Consider the following 19,475-nt stretch of genomic DNA (forward strand, 5'->3'; position numbering starts at 1 on the left):
ACATTAGGGTTTCTACTACTTTCTCTGAGAATCCTTTCTGTCTTAGCGAGGATTCCTCAAGAGCCATGCCGTTAAATGGAGTTTGTCTAGGCCGGGGTGGTTCAGTGGCCCCTGCGATAGAAGATCCGTCCAGGTGGGCAAGGTGACTGGGTCCTGGACGCTCAGTGTTGTCAGAAGACCGAACCAGCTTCTTTTTGGCCAGAAGGGGGTCACTAGGATTAGCGTGCATCCCTGGGTTCTGAAGTGTTGTAAAACCCTGGGGATTAGTGGTATGGGAGGAAAGGCGTAGGCCAGTCCTTGTCCCCAGTCCTGGCCCAGGGCGTCTACCGCTATCGGACGATCTCCTGGCCGGAGGGAGAAAAAGTTGCCTACTTTCGTGTTCTCCCTGGTTGCGAAGAGGTCCAACTGTGGGGTCCCCCACCGGTTGGTTAAGATTCTGAATGCCTCTGGGGAGAGGGACCACTCTCCTGGGTCTGCTTCCTGCTGAGGAAGTCTGCTTTTCCATTTAGTGTCCCCTTTAAGTGGGTTGCCGTGATCGAGAGGATCCGGCCCTCCGCCCAGTGAAAGATTTTCTGTGCGATGCTTTGCAGTGGGGGAGATCTTGTGCCCCCTTGGTGTCGTATGTGAGCGACCGCGGTGACATTGTCTGACAGTATTTTTATGTGATGGTTCTGTAGCGAGTTGCCCAACTGCTGTAGAACCTGCCAAACTGCCTGTAGTTCTCTGAAATTTGAGGATTGTTCTTTTATCCTCTGAGGCCAGGGACCCTGAAAGAATTGGTTCCCCACATGCGCTCCCCATCCACAGGCGCTTGCGTCTGTTGTGATGTGGATGGCTGGGTTTTGTAGCCAGTGAACCCCTCTCCGCAGGTTCTCTGGGGATGTCCACCAACGCAGGGATGTTTTTGCCCTGTTTGGGATGTACATCCTTGCCCCTAGCGAGGACTGCCTTTTGTCCCACGAGGATAGGACTACGGCCTGTAGGGCTCTGGTGTGGGCCTGGGCCCATGCTACTCCTGGGATGCATGATGTCAAGCTCCCCAGAAGAGACATTGCCTCCCGAATTGTGCAGAATCGTCTTCGTAGGAAGGTTTTGACTATTCTGCGAATTTTTTGTATTCTCTCCTCGGGTAGGTAGGAGCATTGCGATTCTGAGTCGAGAGTTATTCCCAGAAACGTCTTCTGCTTGCCGGGATCTAGGCTGGATTTTTCCCAGTTTATAATCCATCCCAATGATTGGAGAAGTTGTAGCACTGTCTCCAGATGTTTGGTTAGGAGTTTTTTGGACTCTGCTATTAATAGAATATCGTCCAGGTACGGTACTACTAGGATCGATTTTTCTCTCAGGTGGGCGGCTACCTCCGCCATAATCTTGGTAAAGATTCTGGGAGCTGAGGATATCCCGAAGGGCAGGCATCTGAACTGGTGGTGCTCTGTTCTTCCGCCCATGTCCACTGCGAACCGCAGGTATTTCTGTGAATCTTTGTGGATCGGGATGTGAAAATACGCGTCCTTCAGATCGATGGACGCCATGTAGGCTCCTCTGGGGATCAACTTTATTGTCGAGGAGATGGTTTCCATTTTGAATCTCCTGTATCGGACGCAGGTGTTCAGGTCTTTCAGGTTTATTATCGTCCGGTGTTTCCCGCCGGGTTTTTTTACTAAAAAGAGCCTGGAGTAATAGCCCTGGGTTTCCTCGTTTCGCGGTACGGGAGATATTGCGTTTAACCGCTGCAAGTCGCGCACGCTTTGCCCTAGTAAATGTAGCTGTTTTTTTGGGGCTCGCGTGGTAATGAATTTCCTTCTGGGGATGGATACCAGCTCTATCTGGTATCCGTGCTGTAGGATCTTTGGGATCCATGGGCCCCCGCAGATTGCGGCCCATTGATCCACAAAGCTCCCCAGCCTTGCCCCTACGGGGATGGCGTCAGGGTCTTTGCTTCGGCTCCCCCTGATGGGGGTTGAAGAGGATATTCCTTCCTCTGCCCCCCTTGGGGTAACTCCAGCGGCCTGTCTTGCCCTTGCCTCGGTAGGCCTCGGGCTGCTGCATTGGGGCCCGGGGAAAGGTCTTCACTCTCTGTGGTTTTTCCTCAGGGAACCCTTTTTTCCTGTCGGCCGCCTTCTCTAAAATTTTATCTAGGTCCGGTCCGAATAGAAATTGGCCGTAGAAAGGGAGGGCACACAATTTGTTTTTCGAGGCCAGGTCGCCTGACCATGACCTCAGCCATAACACCCTCCTGGCTGAGTTAGCGCGGGCTGTGGCTTTTGCTGAGAGTTTGACGGTCTCGGCTGCGGCGTCCGCTAGGAAGTTAGTGGCCATGCGCAGTATGGGAAGGGAGTTAAGGATCTGATCCCTCGGCGTTTTGTTGGTCAGATGTAGTTCCAGCTGCTCTAACCATACCCCCAGGGTCCGCGCCACGCAAGTGGCTGCGATCCCTGGCCTAAGGATGTTTGCCGCTGCCTCCCATGATTTCTTTAGGAGTCCCTCTGCCTTGCGATCCATGGGGTCTTTTAGCTGTGCGGCATCCTCAAAGGGCAGAGTCGTCCTCTTGGCTACCTTGGCCACCGGGACGTCTACCTTAGGTATTTCGTCCCAGCTTGCGCAAGCTTCCTCCTCCAGGGGGTATCTCCTTTTTACGCCTCGAGCGGAGTAGGAACCTGCGTCTGGTTTACTCCACTCTCTCTGAATTATTTTAGAGATGTTTTTGTGGACCGGGAAGGTATGTTTGCGCCTCTCCCCAAGTCCCCTGAATATCTCATCCTGTCGGGTCCGCGGCTCTCTGGGCTGTTCTATTTTTAACGTAGCCCTAACTGATTTAATTAGTTCCGTCAATTCATCTTGATGGAACAAATATTTCCTGTAGTCCTCCTCCTCTGAGGACTCTTCGGCCGCCTGCTCCTCTTGCTCTGATCCGATGGAGTTCTCGGAATCAGAAGACTCCTCGGGAACATATGCCTTTCTTTGGCGTTTTGCTGGCGGTGCCGGCAGTGACGTTAGAGCTGATTGAACCTCTTCCTTCACCAGCTTTCTAACGTCATCCAGGAATCCCCCCGATTCCTCTCTGACTAGCCTAGCCACGCATGCCTTGCATAGAGGCCTCTGATACGTGGCTGGTAGTCTCGTCCCGCATTCCACGCACTTTCGCAGTTTTGTTCTGGGGGGGATGTCTTTTTTATCCCCCTGACAAACAAAGCATTTTTGCGGGTAAACATGCAATTTTTCCATACACAACATACTGGATATTTGCATTGTATTTTTGCCGCACTGGCTACTTACGGCCGCTGAGGCTGAGGTTTCAGCTGTCTCTGGGGCTGGAGCACTCATCTTTATACCAGTGCTGCAGACACCCTGCGACCTGTGATGCTGGTGTTCTGGCTTCTCTCAGGTTCCTATTTGAATTTTCGCGCTCCTGCGCTAAGCCCCGCCCCCTCCGCTCCTAATGCAGACGCGATGACGTCATCGCGCTGGACGTGAGATGCGGCGCCCCGCCCCCTGCCGTCAAAGGGCTTCCTGGAGCGCCGCGCTGTAATTTCTGCCGGAGGACGAGGGGGACTGAGGCTCCCGCTTTGAACCCCCTATGGGCCGCCGCGGGAGGAACCTGGCCCGGGGGTTACCACCCTGATGTGGCGTCCCGGGAGTCGTCTGGCTGCGAAGGGATGACAGGGTGAGCCACTGCCTTCCGATCCGCCTGTAAGTATGCTTTCGCTGGCTTCTCCACCAGCTCCTCTCATAGATCCTGCCTCCTGGCAGGACAGGAAGACACTGAGGAAAGTGGGGAAGGGGGGGAGCTTTTAACCTCTCAGTATGTTCCTGTCCTACCAGGAGGAGGCAATCTCATTGGTGCTGTCGTGGAGACGACTGGGGGAAATAAGAGTATACATGCCCATATTGAAATGCATGCTGTGCATAGATCCCTCCAGCAACAGTGCTCGCACTTCTATTACTACTTTCTACCAATTTTTACCTATAGACACAATCAGATAGGGAGAGGAAGGTCTGAAATCGGACCACAATGTCACGCAATTTGACATTTGTGGATTTTTTTCAATAAATGTTCATTTATTTCCGCATTGCTTTGAACGTCAGGTTCTTAAAAATTGTCAGGAGGGGTGCGATCATACTTGTGCACCTGTCCTCAGAGAGTTATGGAGCCATTGCACAATATATGGTTTATTTACATTGGAAGTGACATCAACGCAAGAACCTTGCAGCAGGACTGGTTGAGAAATTGGTCTCCATTGTTAAGCGGCTGCACATGAACCTAAGATGACAATATTAAGCATCAGTTAGAATGGCGTAAAGCATAACAGCACTAGTTTCTGCAGCAGTGGAACCGCATCCTCTGGAGGGGTTAGGCACATTTCACTATCCTGATGGCTGAAGTTGGGTCTGACCGATGCCCAGAGGCCCCTACCTACCAGACAGCATTAGGGTCTTCAGTGACACTCTGTGAAGGTGGGATATCATTATGGGCTTTTTAGGGTTTGGGCTAGGCCCTTTATTTCTAGTGAAGGGTAGTGCCACAATATACAAAGACATTTTAGATAATTGCATGCTTCTGTCTTCATGACACCTTTTTGATGAAGGTCCTTTCCGGTTCCAGAAGGACTGTGGCCCTGTGCACAAAGGAACGTCCAAAAAGAGGTTTGTCTAGGGCAGTGTTCCCCAACTCCAGTCCTCAGGGATCGCCAACAGGTCATGTTTTCAGGATTTCCTCAGTGTTGCACAGGTGATGTAATTATTGTCGGTGCCTCAGACATTGCCACAGGTGTTCTTACCATAGGAGATCCTGAAACCATGACCTGTTGGGCGTCCTGAGCACTGGAGTTGGGAAACACTGGTCTAGGTGGTGCAGAGGGATTTGAGTGGTCTGCACAGAGCCCTGACCTTAAAGGGGTTGTCTCGCGCCGAAACTGGGTTTTTTGTTTTTTTTCAATAGGCCCCCCCCGTTCGGCGCGAGACAAACCCAAGGGATGGGTTAAAAAAAAATATATATATATTACTTACCCGAATCCCCGCTCTGCGACGACTTCTTTCTTCCTTCTTCAAGATGGCCGCCGGGATCTTCACCCACGATGCACCGCGGGTCTTCCTCCCATGGTGCACCGTGGGCTCTGTGTGGTCCATTGCTGATTCCAGCCTCCTGATTGGCTGGAATCGGCACACGTGACGGGGCGGAGCTACGATGACGATGCGGGACCAGCTCTCCGGCACGAGCGGCCCCATTCACCAGGCAGAAGACCGGACTGCGCAAGCGCGTCTAAAAACGCCAGAAGACAGCGAATTTAGACGGATCCATGGCGACGGGGACGCCAGCAACGGAGCAGGTAAGTGAATAACTTCTGTATGGCTCATATTTAATGCACGATGTATATTACAAAGTGCATTAATATGGCCATACAGAAGTGTATAACCCCACTTGATTTCACGAGACAACCCCTTTAACTTCATCAACTACATTTGGGATGAGCTGAAAAGCCAATTGTGAGTCAGGCATTCCCATCCTTAGTTAGTATCTGATCTCTCAAGTAACCACTGACACACTGCAACGTCTTGTGGAAAGCCTTCCCAGAAGTGTTGGGGCTATATTATAGATGCAAAAGCAGGCCCAACTGCTTAGTAACTTTCATTGTTTTAGAATGGGATCTCCAGCAAGCTTATGGAAGTGTGATGGTCAGGTGTACCCATCCTATAACTTCCTGGTGTACGGCCCAGCGGAAGTCAGGTGACCGCTGGGGTTAATCACACTCTTCAAGTTCTGGCATTATGGCGCCCAGGATGTGAGTGCTGATGCCAGGAGTTCAGATGGTGATACTGTGGCCTCTGATTGGCTGCTGCTTTGGGCCCCCAGAATACTGATTGGATCATTTAAAGGGCTAATAACTGCACTAGAAGTGGTGGGCGGGTGTCAGCTGTCAAAGATAGCTGACACCTGCTGTTTATGGAGCTCTCACAAAAAAAACCAAGCCTTTATATGGCTACATTCACTCGATTTAAATATGGGTATGGCTCTCAGAATGGGATGGCAAAAAGAACACCCCCACATATTTCAAGTGTACAAAACTGGGTACTAAAACATAAAATAAAAACTAATTCGGAATTGCTGTGTTAACAACCAATAAAATAAAGTTGTTTTTTACCGCATGCTAAAGTGTGATCAGAAAGCTCCCCTCAAAAGAACCAAATTGCCTTCTCCTCAGACATTGCCACAGGTGTTCTCTCCATAGGAGATCCTGAAAACATGACCTGTTGGTGGTCCCTGAGGACTGGAGTTGGGGACCCATGATTTAGAGCAGCCGAGTGCCCTCCGCCACAAGACACTCAGGCCACGTACTCCAAGGGAAACGGTCAGCTGTACAAGTCATCAAAATAATCGGCCAATCTTACCTCTTTGGTGGGTAATACAAGAAATAGCGGCCTGCAAGAGCAGAATATCATACTGCCAGAACAGGCGCTGTTTCCCGTATTCTCCCCATGCCCAGTAAACATTCTGGAAAAATCCAGTGTGGATTTCACAGTAAGGGCTCACTGACGGGCGTATGTGGCCCGCGGAAGATCAGGTGCTTCCATTGCGCCCCTTACACCTGTGGTTTTATTACACGCGTGAAAAAAAAAACCAGCATGTCCTATGCACACCGATATAAGCTATAGAGATTTACCATATAGCAATGTGATATTGCTGCGATGTTCTTGTGGTGATATCATGTTGCCCGTCTGAAGGAGGCCTTAAGGGGAGCAACTAGAAGGTGAGTGAGGAGACTTACAAGGCCGTCCATGATCCTCTGAGAAATAAACAAATAAGGAAGATGGAACAATACCTCTGCAGCGCCACCTATTGGATGGCAGCATTCCTGTAAGTCAAGATCTGACCCTTTATACAACTCATTATAATAATGACTCGGAATTACAAGGGGCGATCACCCCAAAACAGCTGTCTGTGTATGGTTATTCTGGCTTCGGCTTTTAATGCCCACTCGTTGTGATAAGACTCCTTTAAAAAGGCTAACCTTGACTAGCAGGAATGCTGCCTTCCAACAGGTGGCGCTGCAGAGGTATTGGTCTATATTCGCATTTGAATACTTTTGCAATAACCAGTGTATCTGCAGCCGCCGATAAGAAGCCCAGGAAACCATCAAGCTACATTGTGGCTCTTTGCTGCTGCAGTTCACAGCAACCCGGGCAAACTCCAGACTAGCTCTTCCCATGCAAGAGTCTGGTCACATGGCTGTGACGTCACCAGAGGCCCTTTGGCTCGCCGTCTGTAGCACTGGTGCACATCTCCAAAGGGGGGGGTGTACCCAACAACCAATGAGGTTGCTGGAATCGCTCCCCGCTACTGAAGTGCGGCTGAAATACAATATATGCGTCTGGCAAGCGCTGGTCTCTTCAGGCCCCGCCCCTACTGGAGAGTCATGTGACATGGGGATGTCACCTGACCTGACGTCAGACCTCCTTTTACCCACTCCATTCTAATCTTTGCCATGGATGACACCTGGAGGGTGAGTGTGATGACTGCTCTGTATATAACAGCACAGGGCACGTTGTACTGATGACTGTACTCTCCAGCAGAGGGGGCCAGTCACCGCAGAATGCCACTAATCACTGTATGTTACTGCTGCCCCCACCCAGAGGAAGAGAACTTTTAAAGGGGTATTCTGACTGCTGGGACCCCACAGACGGGGGTCCTGTGTCCCATCAGAGCCTGGCAAACTGAATGGAGCAGCAAAGTGCATGCTCAGCCACCCCTCCATTCCTTTCAATGAGCGTGCCGGAGATTGCGGAGGGGTGACAGAGCACGCGGGCTGTCACTCCACTCATTTTGCCAGTCTCTCTGGCCCGCTATTAGAGGGGGTGCCAACAGTCAGACCCCACAATCAGCTAGTTAGTCCTTATTCTGCATGCGGGGGATGTTAACCCTTTAGTAACAGCCAGCTAGCCTTTTTACGGCTGTCATTAATGGGCTTTAAACCTGCACATACCTACCATGAAAATAAGACCTAGCATGATTTTTCAGAATTTTTGAGGATGCTTAAAATATAAGCGTTATTCCAAAAATAAGCCCAAGTAACAGTTGATTAAAAAAAAGTCGACTTACATAGTGTCCAGACAGCTGTACATCTAAAAGGTTAAAGGGGTTGTCTCGTGAAATCAAGTTGGGTTCAGCACTTCTGTATGGCCATATTAATGCACTTTGTAATGTACATACAGAAGTTATTCACTTACCTGCTCCGTTGCTGGCGTCCCCGTCTCCATGGATCCGTCTAAATTCGCTGTCTTCTGGCGTTTTTAGACGCGCTTACGCAGTCCTGTCTTCTCCCTGGTAAATGGGGCCGCTCGTGCCGGAGAGCTGGTCCTCGTAGCTCCGCCCCATCACGTGTGCCGATTCCAGCCAATCAGGAGGCTGGAATCGGCAATGGACCGCACAGAGCCCGCGGTGCATCGTGGGTGAAGATCCCGGCGGCCATCTTGGTAAAGGAAGAAAGAAGTCGCCGCAGCGCAGGGATTCGGGTAAGTAATAAACTTTTTTTTTTTTAACCCATCCCTTGGGTTTGTCTCGCGCCGAACGGGGGGCCTATTGAATAAAAAAAAAAAACGTTTCGGCGTGAGACAACCCCTTTAAAGGGGTTGTCCCGCGAAAGCAAGTGGGGGTATACACTTCTGTATGGCCATATTAATGCACTTTGTAATATACATCGTGCATTAATTATGAGCCATACAGAAGTTATACACTTACCTGTTCCGTTGCTAGCGTCCCCGTCTCCATGGTGCCGTCTAATCTTCAGCGTCTAATCGCCCGATTAGACGCGCTTGCGCAGTCCGGTCTTCTCCCTTCTGAATGGGGCCGCTCGTGCCAAAGAGCGGCTCCTTGTAGCTCCGCCCCGTCACGTGTGCCGATTCCAGCCAATCAGGAGGCTGGAATCGGCAATGGACCGCACAGAAGACCTGCGGTCCACCGAGGGTGAAGATCCCGGCGGCCATCTTCACAAGGTAAGTAAGAAGTCACCGGAGTGCGGGGATTCGGGTAAGTACTATCCGTTTTTTTTTTTTTATCCCTGCATCGGGTTTGTCTCGCGCCGAACGGGGGGTCTATTGAAAAAAAAAAAAACTCGTTTCGGCGCGGGACAACCCCTTTAAGTCTTTTGGAGCAAAAATTAATATAAGATCCTGTCTTATTTTCGGGGAAACGGTACATATTTTTAAGACAGTAGATTGATTACTGACAGCCAGGATCCTGCTGTAATTTCCAGGAATGGAGAAACTTCAAATCCTGGTATGTTAACCCCTTACATGCCACAGTCAATAGCAACTTGTCACCCATCAGCACCCTGCAGTGCAATTGCAAGGTACCAATGGCTTCTCATGGCAGCTGGAGGGCTGACAAAGACCTAATGTCTGCCATTTACCTAAGCCTACTGGGCTCTGCCTCCTGCAGAGTCTAATAGATGGATGTTATAGGCTTAGTAGAATGCACTACATAAGTAATGCAGTATACTATCCCAGCGATCTACCAATCTCATCTTCAAAAGTTATACAACACATTATATGTACGACAGAGAAGTGCCATTAAAATATACAACTAATCCCCTCCACCCCACCCCCCACCCCCAAAAAAAAACAACAAGTCCTCATATGGCTAGGTCAGCAAGTTATGGCACTTGCAGTGTGACTACAAAATACGCCAGACACTAGGGGGTTAATGTCACAAGAATACACCTTTCAAGCGTGATAAAGAAGAAAATGCAGAGTTATAAACATAGCAATTCCGCCATACAACTTCACAGGAGCCCCGTTCTCCCTTCTCATGCTGGATCAGCTATAGGAAATGGAGAACGAGGACCCCCGCTCTTTGAAATCATTGAAATGAATGGGACAACCATAAGCTTAAATATGGAAATTTACGAAGAGGCAGAGTTCTCCAGAGAAAAAGCCGAGGGGGCAGCCTGACCAGTCATCATTTGTGACATAGTAATAACACAGGTACATTTTAATGGAGGTCTGGCTCAGTAATGGGATAAATAAGCACAGACACGTTGGCCTAAGATGGTGAAAGGCTGATACATTTCTGACCGCCTGGGGCACACACAGCAAACACAAGGCCTATGGGCCAAATTCAGCCTGCTACCCCATTTTTTGCGGTCTGCTGGCCGTGCAACAGCCTAACAGGCCCTGCATTGGCCCAGCCTGGAGCTCCACTCCGGCGGCAGCAGTGCAGAGTCTGTACCCACTGACCTCTCCCCGCAGCATCTGTGTGCGCCGTTCTGTATGCAGTGCAGATACTGAGGGGAGAGCTCAGCGGTTACAGACTGCACTGCTCCCTCCGGACCGGGCTGCAGGCTGGGTGAGTGGAATGCCTGCAAGGATGCTGCCTGGCCCGATGCCAATTCAGAGCTCGCTATTACTACTGGGGCCACTCTTATTACTCAGGTCATTGTGGGGGTCACCTACTGCTGAGGCAGTTATAGGGGACACTCTTACTACGGGGGTCACCACTATAGGGGACACTATTACTATACAGTCACAATTGGCCCTTCGAAGGCAACTATAAGGCCGGCTGCACACGGCCGTGACGGGCTCCGCCGCGAAATTCCACGGCGGAGCCCGTCACGGCGCCCCCCCAGGAGACCCCATACTTACCTGCGGATCCGGCGTCCTCACTCCCGCATGACGCTTCCTCGCCCACCGCCGCTGCGTCATGTGACACGCCGGTCGCGTCACATGACGCGGGCGGCCGTGTCATGTGACGCGGCGGCGGTAGGCGGGGAAGCGTTTTCACGCTATCTTCCGCTGTGCTACAACGGAAGATAGCGTGAACGGGCGGCTTCCATTGACTGCAATGGAAGCCGTCCGCGCGTACCCCCGCGGCAAATAGAGTATGCCGCGGGTGAGGACGGGAGATTTCACGGTGCGGAATTCCGCGGTGGAAAGCACTGAGCTATTAGGTTCAATAGAACCTAAAAGCTGCGGGCAACGCAGCGGATTTCCGCCGCGAATTACGCGGCGGAAATCCGTTCGTGGGAAGGAGGCCTAAGGCTGATGTGGCCATTGGTGAAAATGAGTTTGACACCCCTGGTCCAGGATAATGAGGCGGCTGATATCCCTGGTGCGTGGCCTGCCTCTAAGGGCACTTTTGCACGGGCCGATAAATCATTCCAATTTACACATCCCGTTCAGTGTAGATGCATGCACCGACTGAATGGAGAATGAGAATTTGTTCGCTTACTGTTGTCGTTCAGTTTTTGCATGTAGAATACTGAGCGACGAGTCGGCCTTTCACTTACGAATGAATGCCTGTTTATTATCCATGGAGGCGGGCAGGCTGGAATGATGCCTGTTTATTATCCATGGAGGCGGGCAGGCTGGAATGATCCCTGTTTGTTATCCATGGAGGCGGGCAGGCTGGAATGATCCCTGTTTATTATCTATGGAGGCGGGCAGGCTGGAATGAGCCCTGTTTATTATCAATGGAGGCGGGCAGGCTGGAATGATCCCTGTTTATTATCCATGGAGGCGGGCAGGTTGGAATGATCCCTGTTTATTATCAATGAGGTGGGCAGGCTGGAAGGATCCCTGTTTATTATCAATGGAGGCGGGCAGGCTGGAATGATCCCTGTTTATTATCACTGGAGGCGGGCAGGCTGGAATGATCCTTGTTTATTATCAATGAGGTGGGCAGGCTGGAATGATCCCTGTTTATTATCCATGGAGGCGGGCAGGCTGGAATGATCCCTGTTTATTATCCATTAAGGCGGGCAGGCTGGAATGATCCCTGTTTATTATCAATGAGGTGGGCAGGCTGGAGTGATCCCTGTTTATTATCAATGAGGTGGGCAGTCTGGAATGATCCCTGTTTATTATCCATTAAGGCGGGCAGGCTGGAATGATCCCTGTTTATTATCAATGAGGTGGGCAGGCTGGAGTGATCCCTGTTTATTATCAATGAGGTGGGCAGTCTGGAATGATCCCTGTTTATTATCTATGGAGGCGGGCAGGCTGGAATGATCCCTGTTTATTATTAATGGAGGCGGGCAGGCTGGAATGAGCCCTGTTTATTATCCATGGAGGCGGGCAGGCTGGAATGAGCCCTGTTTATTATCCATGGAGGTGGGCAGGCTGGAATGAGCCCTGTTTGTTATCCATGGAGGTGGGCAGGCTGGAATGATCCCTGTTTATTATCCATGGAGGCGGGCAGGCTGGAATGATCCCTCTTTATTATCCATGGAGGCGGGCAGGCTGGAATGATCCCTCTTTATTATCCATGGAGGCGGGCAGGCTGGAATGATCCCTCTTTATTATCCATGGAGGCGGGCAGGCTGGAATGATCCCTCTTTATTATCCATGGAGGCGGGCAGGCTGGAATGATCCCTCTTTATTATCCATGGAGGCGGGCAGGCTGGAATGATCCCTCTTTATTATCCATGGAGGCGGGCAGGCTGGAATGATCCCTCTTTATTATCCATGGAGGCGGGCAGGCTGGAATGATCCCTCTTTATTATCCATGGAGGCGGGCAGGCTGGAATGATCCCTCTTTATTATCCATGGAGGCGGGCAGGCTGGAATGATCCCTCTTTATTATCCATGGAGGCGGGCAGGCTGGAATGATCCCTCTTTATTATCCATGGAGGCGGGCAGGCTGGAATGATCCCTCTTTATTATCCATGGAGGCGGGCAGGCTGGAATGATCCCTCTTTATTATCCATGGAGGCGGGCAGGCTGGAATGATCCCTCTTTATTATCCATGGAGGCGGGCAGGCTGGAATGATCCCTCTTTATTATCAATGGAGGCGGGCAGGCTGGATTAATGCCTGTTTATTATCAATGGAGGCGGGCAGGCTGGAATAATGCCTGTTTATGATCAATGGAGGCGGGCAGGCTGGAATAATGCCTGTTTATGATCAATGGAGGCGGGCAGGCTGGAATAATGCCTGTTTATTATCAATGGAGGCGGGCAAGCTGGAATGATGCCTGTTTATTATCAATGAGGCGGGCAGGCTGGAATGATCCCTGTTTATTATCAATGGAGGCGGGCAGGCTGGAATGATCCCTGTTTATTATCAATGGAGGCGGGCAGGCTGGAATGGTCCCTGTTCCGCTCCGCTTCCATTGACTAACGATGTTTGTTCCCATGTAAAAGCATAGGAATGATTATCGCTGGGACGACCTGTCGGACATCTACGCCTGACAAGTTGTTGCATGTAAAAGGGCCCTGAGGCTGGTGTCACACAGGTATAAATGCATTTACGTGTGCATTTGTGCTGCGTATTTACACAATGGGTGTTGTGTATTTGTGTGCGCAAGTGTGTATTTTACAGTACTTTTTAAGCGTGCAAATTGTACGCATCCCCCCCAAATACACTTAGTCATGCTCCCATTCATTGAAATGGGCAATTAGTTTAATTAGTTCAATATGTGCTCTATCCCTGTGCAAGAAAAAAGAGCAAGCGGCTGCCACTGATCAGCCACAAAACCCGGGGCAGAATGCACAGAAGCCCCCTGCTGGCCGTCACCTGAAGCACGGTGTGGCTGGAGTACAGAAGTGGAGTAAGAGGAGAGGAATATTAATACATCTGGACAGAAGCAATGCTCCACTTTCATACATTTTATTCTTTTTCCAAGCCCCCTCGAGATTGTAACGACTACTGGGATGAATGGAAGCACTGCGGGAGCTTTAAGAACCGCGTCCACTACTACTACACCCATGGTGGTAGCCCAGTCTGCCAGCAGTGGAAGGAAGACTACACGGCCTGTAAGCAATGGGAGAAGAGCAAGAGTGAAGCTGCCAAGGTGATAGTTCCTGAAATGTGTAAAATTACAAACTACAAGCTACAATGGCCAACGACGCAATATTTTCAGCATACAATGGTCTTTCCCCGGCCAATATAACTTGAAACCACATCCAACATACAATATCCCAGACAATTCAGATGTGTGTCATGTGGACTCTGCAGAAAGATCCAGTCTATCAGTATGGGCCTGTATTACTGAATGGCCATCTAGTAGCACCTCTCTATAGTGCAGTGCGGTCATACATGTCCTATATTGCGCTGTACCTGTACAGGGTGAGCTGCTCCGTGGTAGTTTTCTGTATTTTGTTTTACCTTTGGTCGACATTTTAGGAACTTCAGAACCATTTACCAGTTTGAGACATACTTTCATATTAATAAGTTCCCGGATGACCATTGTATGTTGAGGGACCACTGTAGGCATATATCTATATTACACTCAAGTTCGGCACTATGGAGCAATTCCAGCTACCTCATTGGTTCTAATTCACAATTCCAGCAACCTGATTGGTTGTTTGGCTTGTCTGATTCAACCTGATTGGTTGTTTGGGTTCCCTGATTCAACCTCATTGGTTGTTAGTGCCGAACTTGAGTGTAATATAGATATATGCCCACTGCAGTACATTGTATGGATCAGGTATAAGTAGCGCATGGTTACTGTAACCCATACGTTGTCGTAATTCATCCGCCACGATTGCAAACGCATTTTTCATATCTTTATTTGGGTTAGGCTCACATTTGAGAGTAGGAACTATCATCGCACCCCTTTTAATAAATATGGCTCGTCTTTGGCTGTCTGTATGCCAGAAATTAACATGTATACCAGCTATAAACTGATATAATTTAAGCCACTATCTGGGGTAAATTACTGTCCATCTGTCAGACTGACAAAGGGCCTGACCCCATCCACTTTTTTTTTTTTTTAAGTAGTAAGAAGAGCATAAATATCAAAAAAAGGTTGCAAATCTTTTGCGCAGTCGCCATGTGCCAAAATTTGAAACACTTTTACTCTAGAAAGCTATTGCTAAATTCTCCTATGATAGATGTAGAAGTTTTGGCTCCACCAACAATACTCTGATCAAACTTTTTCTTCTCTCCAGCAAGCTCTAATACGGAGTGAGAGAGTAAGGGAATCCCAGAGACATAATGGCAGACCAGTGTGGACCATGAGAAAGCAACCTCCTGCAGACTGGCATCGCCCTCTGGACAGATGAACCTGCGCAGCGACACTCCTGGGACTGACATTATTTCAGAGCCTCTGCCTACAACCTTGGACCGCCGCCATCATTTCCATTTGTGCTTATGTTATTTACATTCTGTTTTAAAATTCTGTATAGAAAGACTAAAATACCTTTTTCCATGAAAACCGGGAAAAATGTCGTTCTTTGCTCCACTGCGATTGAAACTCCACTCTGAATCTGGTTTCTTTTTCAGGAGCTTCGTTCGATATACGTTATGGAAATGCATCAGAAAACATGCCAACAGTTCATATAACATATTTATCAACATGTTAATCAAAAGCGGGTGTGGCAAGGCAGGCACTATATACTGCCATATGTATACACACACTAAGGGTGCATTCACACGAACGTATATCGGCTCGGTTTTCAGGCCGAGCCGATATACGTCGTCCTCGTGTGCAGGGGGGGGGGGGGGGGAGATGGAAGAGCCAGGAGCAGGAACTGAGCTCCCGCCCCCTCTCTGCCTCCTCTCCACCCCTCTGCACTATTTGCAATGAAAGGCGGGATGGGGGTGGGGCTAAGTTTTGAGAATTAGCCCTGCCCCAATCCCACCTCTCCCCATTGCAAATAGTGCGGAGAGGAGGCAGAAAGGGGACGGGAGTTCAGTTCCAGTTCCTGCTCCTGCTCCTGGCTCATCCATCCCCCCTCCACCCCGCAGATGAGGATGACGTATATCGGCTTGACGTGAAAACCGAGCCGATATATGTTCATGTGACTGCACCATTATAGCGGTCTCTGCAGCTAGTGAATGCAACATTTGCACAAGACTTAGACCCACATCAGTTTTCTCCAGTTCAAGGTGGCTACAAATTTCTGAAATGTCCTTCGACTTTTAATATGTTTTGCATAGTCAACAGTTTTAAAACCAATGTCTTGAATAAACTTCACTACTGACAGATCACCCCAAAGCACAAGTCTAATAGCAATTTAACTATTGCTATTAGACCTGTGTAATTTATATAGATAGCAGTCCAGTAGTGTGCATCCTTTCTTCAGCATTAGCCTGTAGGGTGGCATGACAGCACATGTACATACTACTATGTTTTCCTGAAAATAAGACAGACTTATATTAATTTGTGCCCCCCCAAAAAAGCACAGTGTCCTATTTTAAGGGAGAGGGGCTTACTCACCTGCCCTCGGCGTCTGAGTCCCTCGCGCTGGTCTCAGGTAGGCTGCCATGTCCTCTGCGCTGACATATCACAGTCTTTCTGGTGACGGGGCTTTAAATTCCCCTGCCTCCAGCAAGCGAGTGCTGTGATTGGATCGAGCGCCGCTGGCTCAGCCAATCAGAGCTGGTGCTCGATGAACCAATGAAAGCCATTCAGTGATGGCATTCACTGAATGGCTGTGAATGATCAAGCGCTTGCTCTGATTGGCTGAGCCAGCGGCGTTCGTGATTCAGTCACAGCACTCACTTGTTGGAGGCGGGGTATTACCAGGAAGAGAATGCTGTCAGCACAGAGGATTACACTGCAGCCTGCTGCAATGCTGGAGACAAGCGCGAGGGACCCAGATGCCGCCAGCTAGATGAGTATTGCTGTTTTTTTATCATGTAGTTTAGCTAGTGCTTATTTTTTGGGGAGAGCTTATATTTCAAGCCTTCCTCGAAATTCAGGTAGGGCTTAGTAAATGTGGCACAAAGCATAGAAGATCTCTGGCACAGTTTGCTCCTAAAAAGTTTGAATAGTAAATCTACCCACTGAGTTTTCTCTGGATGAGTATCTTAACATTAATAAGGTGTAGTTTTATTGGGTTTTCCTCACATTGGCCTTGGGAAAACTCAGCAACCAGTTATAAATTATCCTAGTAGGTTCCAAATCTCCACAGACAAGCAATTAAATATTAGAGATTCAATAGAGAAATGGAGCCAGCACGAAGGGACCCAAGAGAAATTAAGATAATTGGACAAAGAATACTTAAATTATTCTGCACCATATATTGGTGCAGGGATATGCTTTTGGTGATCCCACGTAAATGTTCCCATGACAAGCTAGGTTTATGCTGCTTTCACGGCCTCCCACAGGTTGGATACAGTATATCACAGTAGGGAGGTGGCTGGGGCTGGAAATATGCGTTGGGAAATCCATGAAACAATAACTGCTTGCAATAAAGGAGTTTCTCCTGTGTATTAAGCCAGTCGTAAAAGGGCACTTTGACTGTAGAATTACATTTTTTTTTGTTTTTGACATACAGTCAAACCTCTAGTTTCATTGGTAATCCGTGCGAAAGCAATCGGACAAACTTGAAACCAATGAAACTCGAGGCAATTATTTCCATAGGAATCAATGTAAATCCTATTAATTTGTTCTAGACATTCCAAAAAACACCAAACCACATTTTATAGAGAATAAATATCGTTTTTAATACCAAAAACAAATGAATATAAAAGACCACTGTAAAGAATAAATGAACATGTTACTGTGTTTTATCTGTGCTGTTAAACAGGACTGCAGGTCACATCTACTACATCATCTGTCCTCAGTGTTATCACTGTGTTCTCTGTGCTGTTACATAGGACTGCAGGTGACATCTGCTGTACTACAGTACATCATCTGTCCTCAGTGTTATCCATGCTGTTACATAGGACTGCAGGTGACATCTACTACATTATTTGTCCTAACCGTTATCACTATGTTCTCTGTGCTGTTACATAGGACTGCAGGTGACATCTGCTGTACTACAATACATCATCTGTCCTCAGTGTTATCTGTGGTGCTACATAGGACTGCAGGTGATATTATCTGTCCTCAGCATTATCGCTGTGTGTTATCTGTGGTGTTAATGGGACTGCGGGTGACATCACTGTGTTATCTGGGTAAACATGGCCACTTAGATTACACTACAGTACTGTTTTACGAGCACCCACAGCGGTGCTGGAGAAGGGTGAGGAGCGTTTCAGCCTCAGGAGGAGGAGACCACGTGGGCCGCTGGCCGCCAATGAAACTAGAAGCAGCCAGTGAAAGTAGAGGAAAAAGTTTGACTTGGTAAATCAGTGAAACTGGAAGCCAGCTAAACTAGAAGACAATGAAACTAGATGTTTGACTGTACTTGTAAAAGGAGAACACACGGTGCCGTGAAAAAGTATTCCCACCCTTCCCAATTTCATCTGTCTTTGCATATTTGTCCCACTTGAATGTTTCACATCACCAAACTACTTTTAATTTGGAAAACTATAACCAGAGTACCTGATAGGCTAATGAGTCCTACTAACGCTTTAAGTGTCTTAGACTACCAATTCATACTAATGCACAGCTTGCATCAGATAGTCAGAAAAACTTTATCCAGGACTAGAGGGTTGCATTAATGCCAGGTATTGCAGTAAGGTCCAATTTACTTGAAGGAGATTGAGTTACAGTGAGCTGACATACCAGGTATAACCGCTGCCAGCAGTACTGAGCTATGCTCTAAGATTGATGACTTTTCCCAAGCCAAGGCCTTCAATCTTGTAGTCCAGGAAAACCCTGTAAAAGTGCTTTGTACTTTACGGCAGGCATGATTCTGTGAGCCAACATGGTGTCCCAACAAACCAGGGACTCCTCATTCCGCAGTAACTTCTGTCTACTGTTCGAAGCATTGGAAGGCTAGTTGCACACGGCCTAACAAACCAGCTATGAATCTACAGGAAAACTCCACAAGGAAATCTGTACATCATTTAAGAACAGACTTCATTACATTGAAATGAATTTCCACCAGAAATAGAGATTTGAATGCCTTGAATCCAAAGCATTTTCTTCCCCCGTTAACCCTTTCCAATCCACTGTCTGACTTCTCAAGACATTCTGATTGAAGGCTGTACAGCTCTGATGTCGGAAAACGTCCAGCAGGGTATTCTTACTGTATATTACTGGCCGCTCTGTTATCGGGGGCCTCTCCAGCATGTCACATACTGCAGTACTGCCTCTAGCCAGCAGATGGCGACATTGTATATTGGCAGAAAGAGAAAACTCCCTAGGAAACCCGGAATCCAAAATTGGATTGCAAAGGGTTAAAACCCCAATCACCAAGACTGAAGTGTACTTAGAATGTCAGTGCAGAGTTTGTACACAATGTTTGAATGAAGCCTCAATGCAGGGATAGACTGATTACAGCAATACTAATTCCCCCGCAGGTAGGGGAACCAGCACCATCTGAGGAGTTGGACTCTCCTGGAAGTAAACATTGTGGGAACATATGAGACCACACCATGTTATCCTATAGAACATAGAGTTTCAGATGCCCTTGGCTCGGATTATGAGAAAGCCAAAGACCAGACCGTATACTGTCACACAATGCTATCACAAATACAAAAAAAAAAAAGAAACATTTAAAAAAGTTCAGAATTTCACCTTGCTCCTTTGAGGTAGAATCCATTCCTGTTCCATCTCCGAAAATAGTGTAAGACCTAAACTCAACACCTAGAAGCTGACGGTACCAAGAGTAAGAAAGAACTCATAGATATCACTGTGACACATCC

The 19,475-nt window shown here is 48.5% G+C and overlaps 1 protein-coding gene across 1 annotated transcript; it reads left to right on the plus strand.

Annotated features, from left to right (window-relative positions):
• The first annotated feature begins 7,426 nt into the window (after positions 1–7,426).
• On the plus strand, positions 7,427–15,147 carry C5H22orf39 (chromosome 5 C22orf39 homolog). The gene is made up of 3 exons (XM_066603501.1): positions 7,427–7,499; positions 13,615–13,782; positions 14,882–15,147. Exons 1-3 carry the CDS (start codon positions 7,482–7,484, stop codon positions 14,993–14,995), a joined length of 300 nt encoding a protein of 99 aa, XP_066459598.1. The 5' UTR covers positions 7,427–7,481; the 3' UTR covers positions 14,996–15,147.
• The last annotated feature ends 4,328 nt before the right edge of the window (positions 15,148–19,475 follow it).

The sequence above is a fragment of the Eleutherodactylus coqui genome, chromosome 5, assembly GCF_035609145.1.
Source record: "Eleutherodactylus coqui strain aEleCoq1 chromosome 5, aEleCoq1.hap1, whole genome shotgun sequence".
Taxonomy (NCBI): Eukaryota; Metazoa; Chordata; class Amphibia; order Anura; family Eleutherodactylidae; genus Eleutherodactylus; species Eleutherodactylus coqui.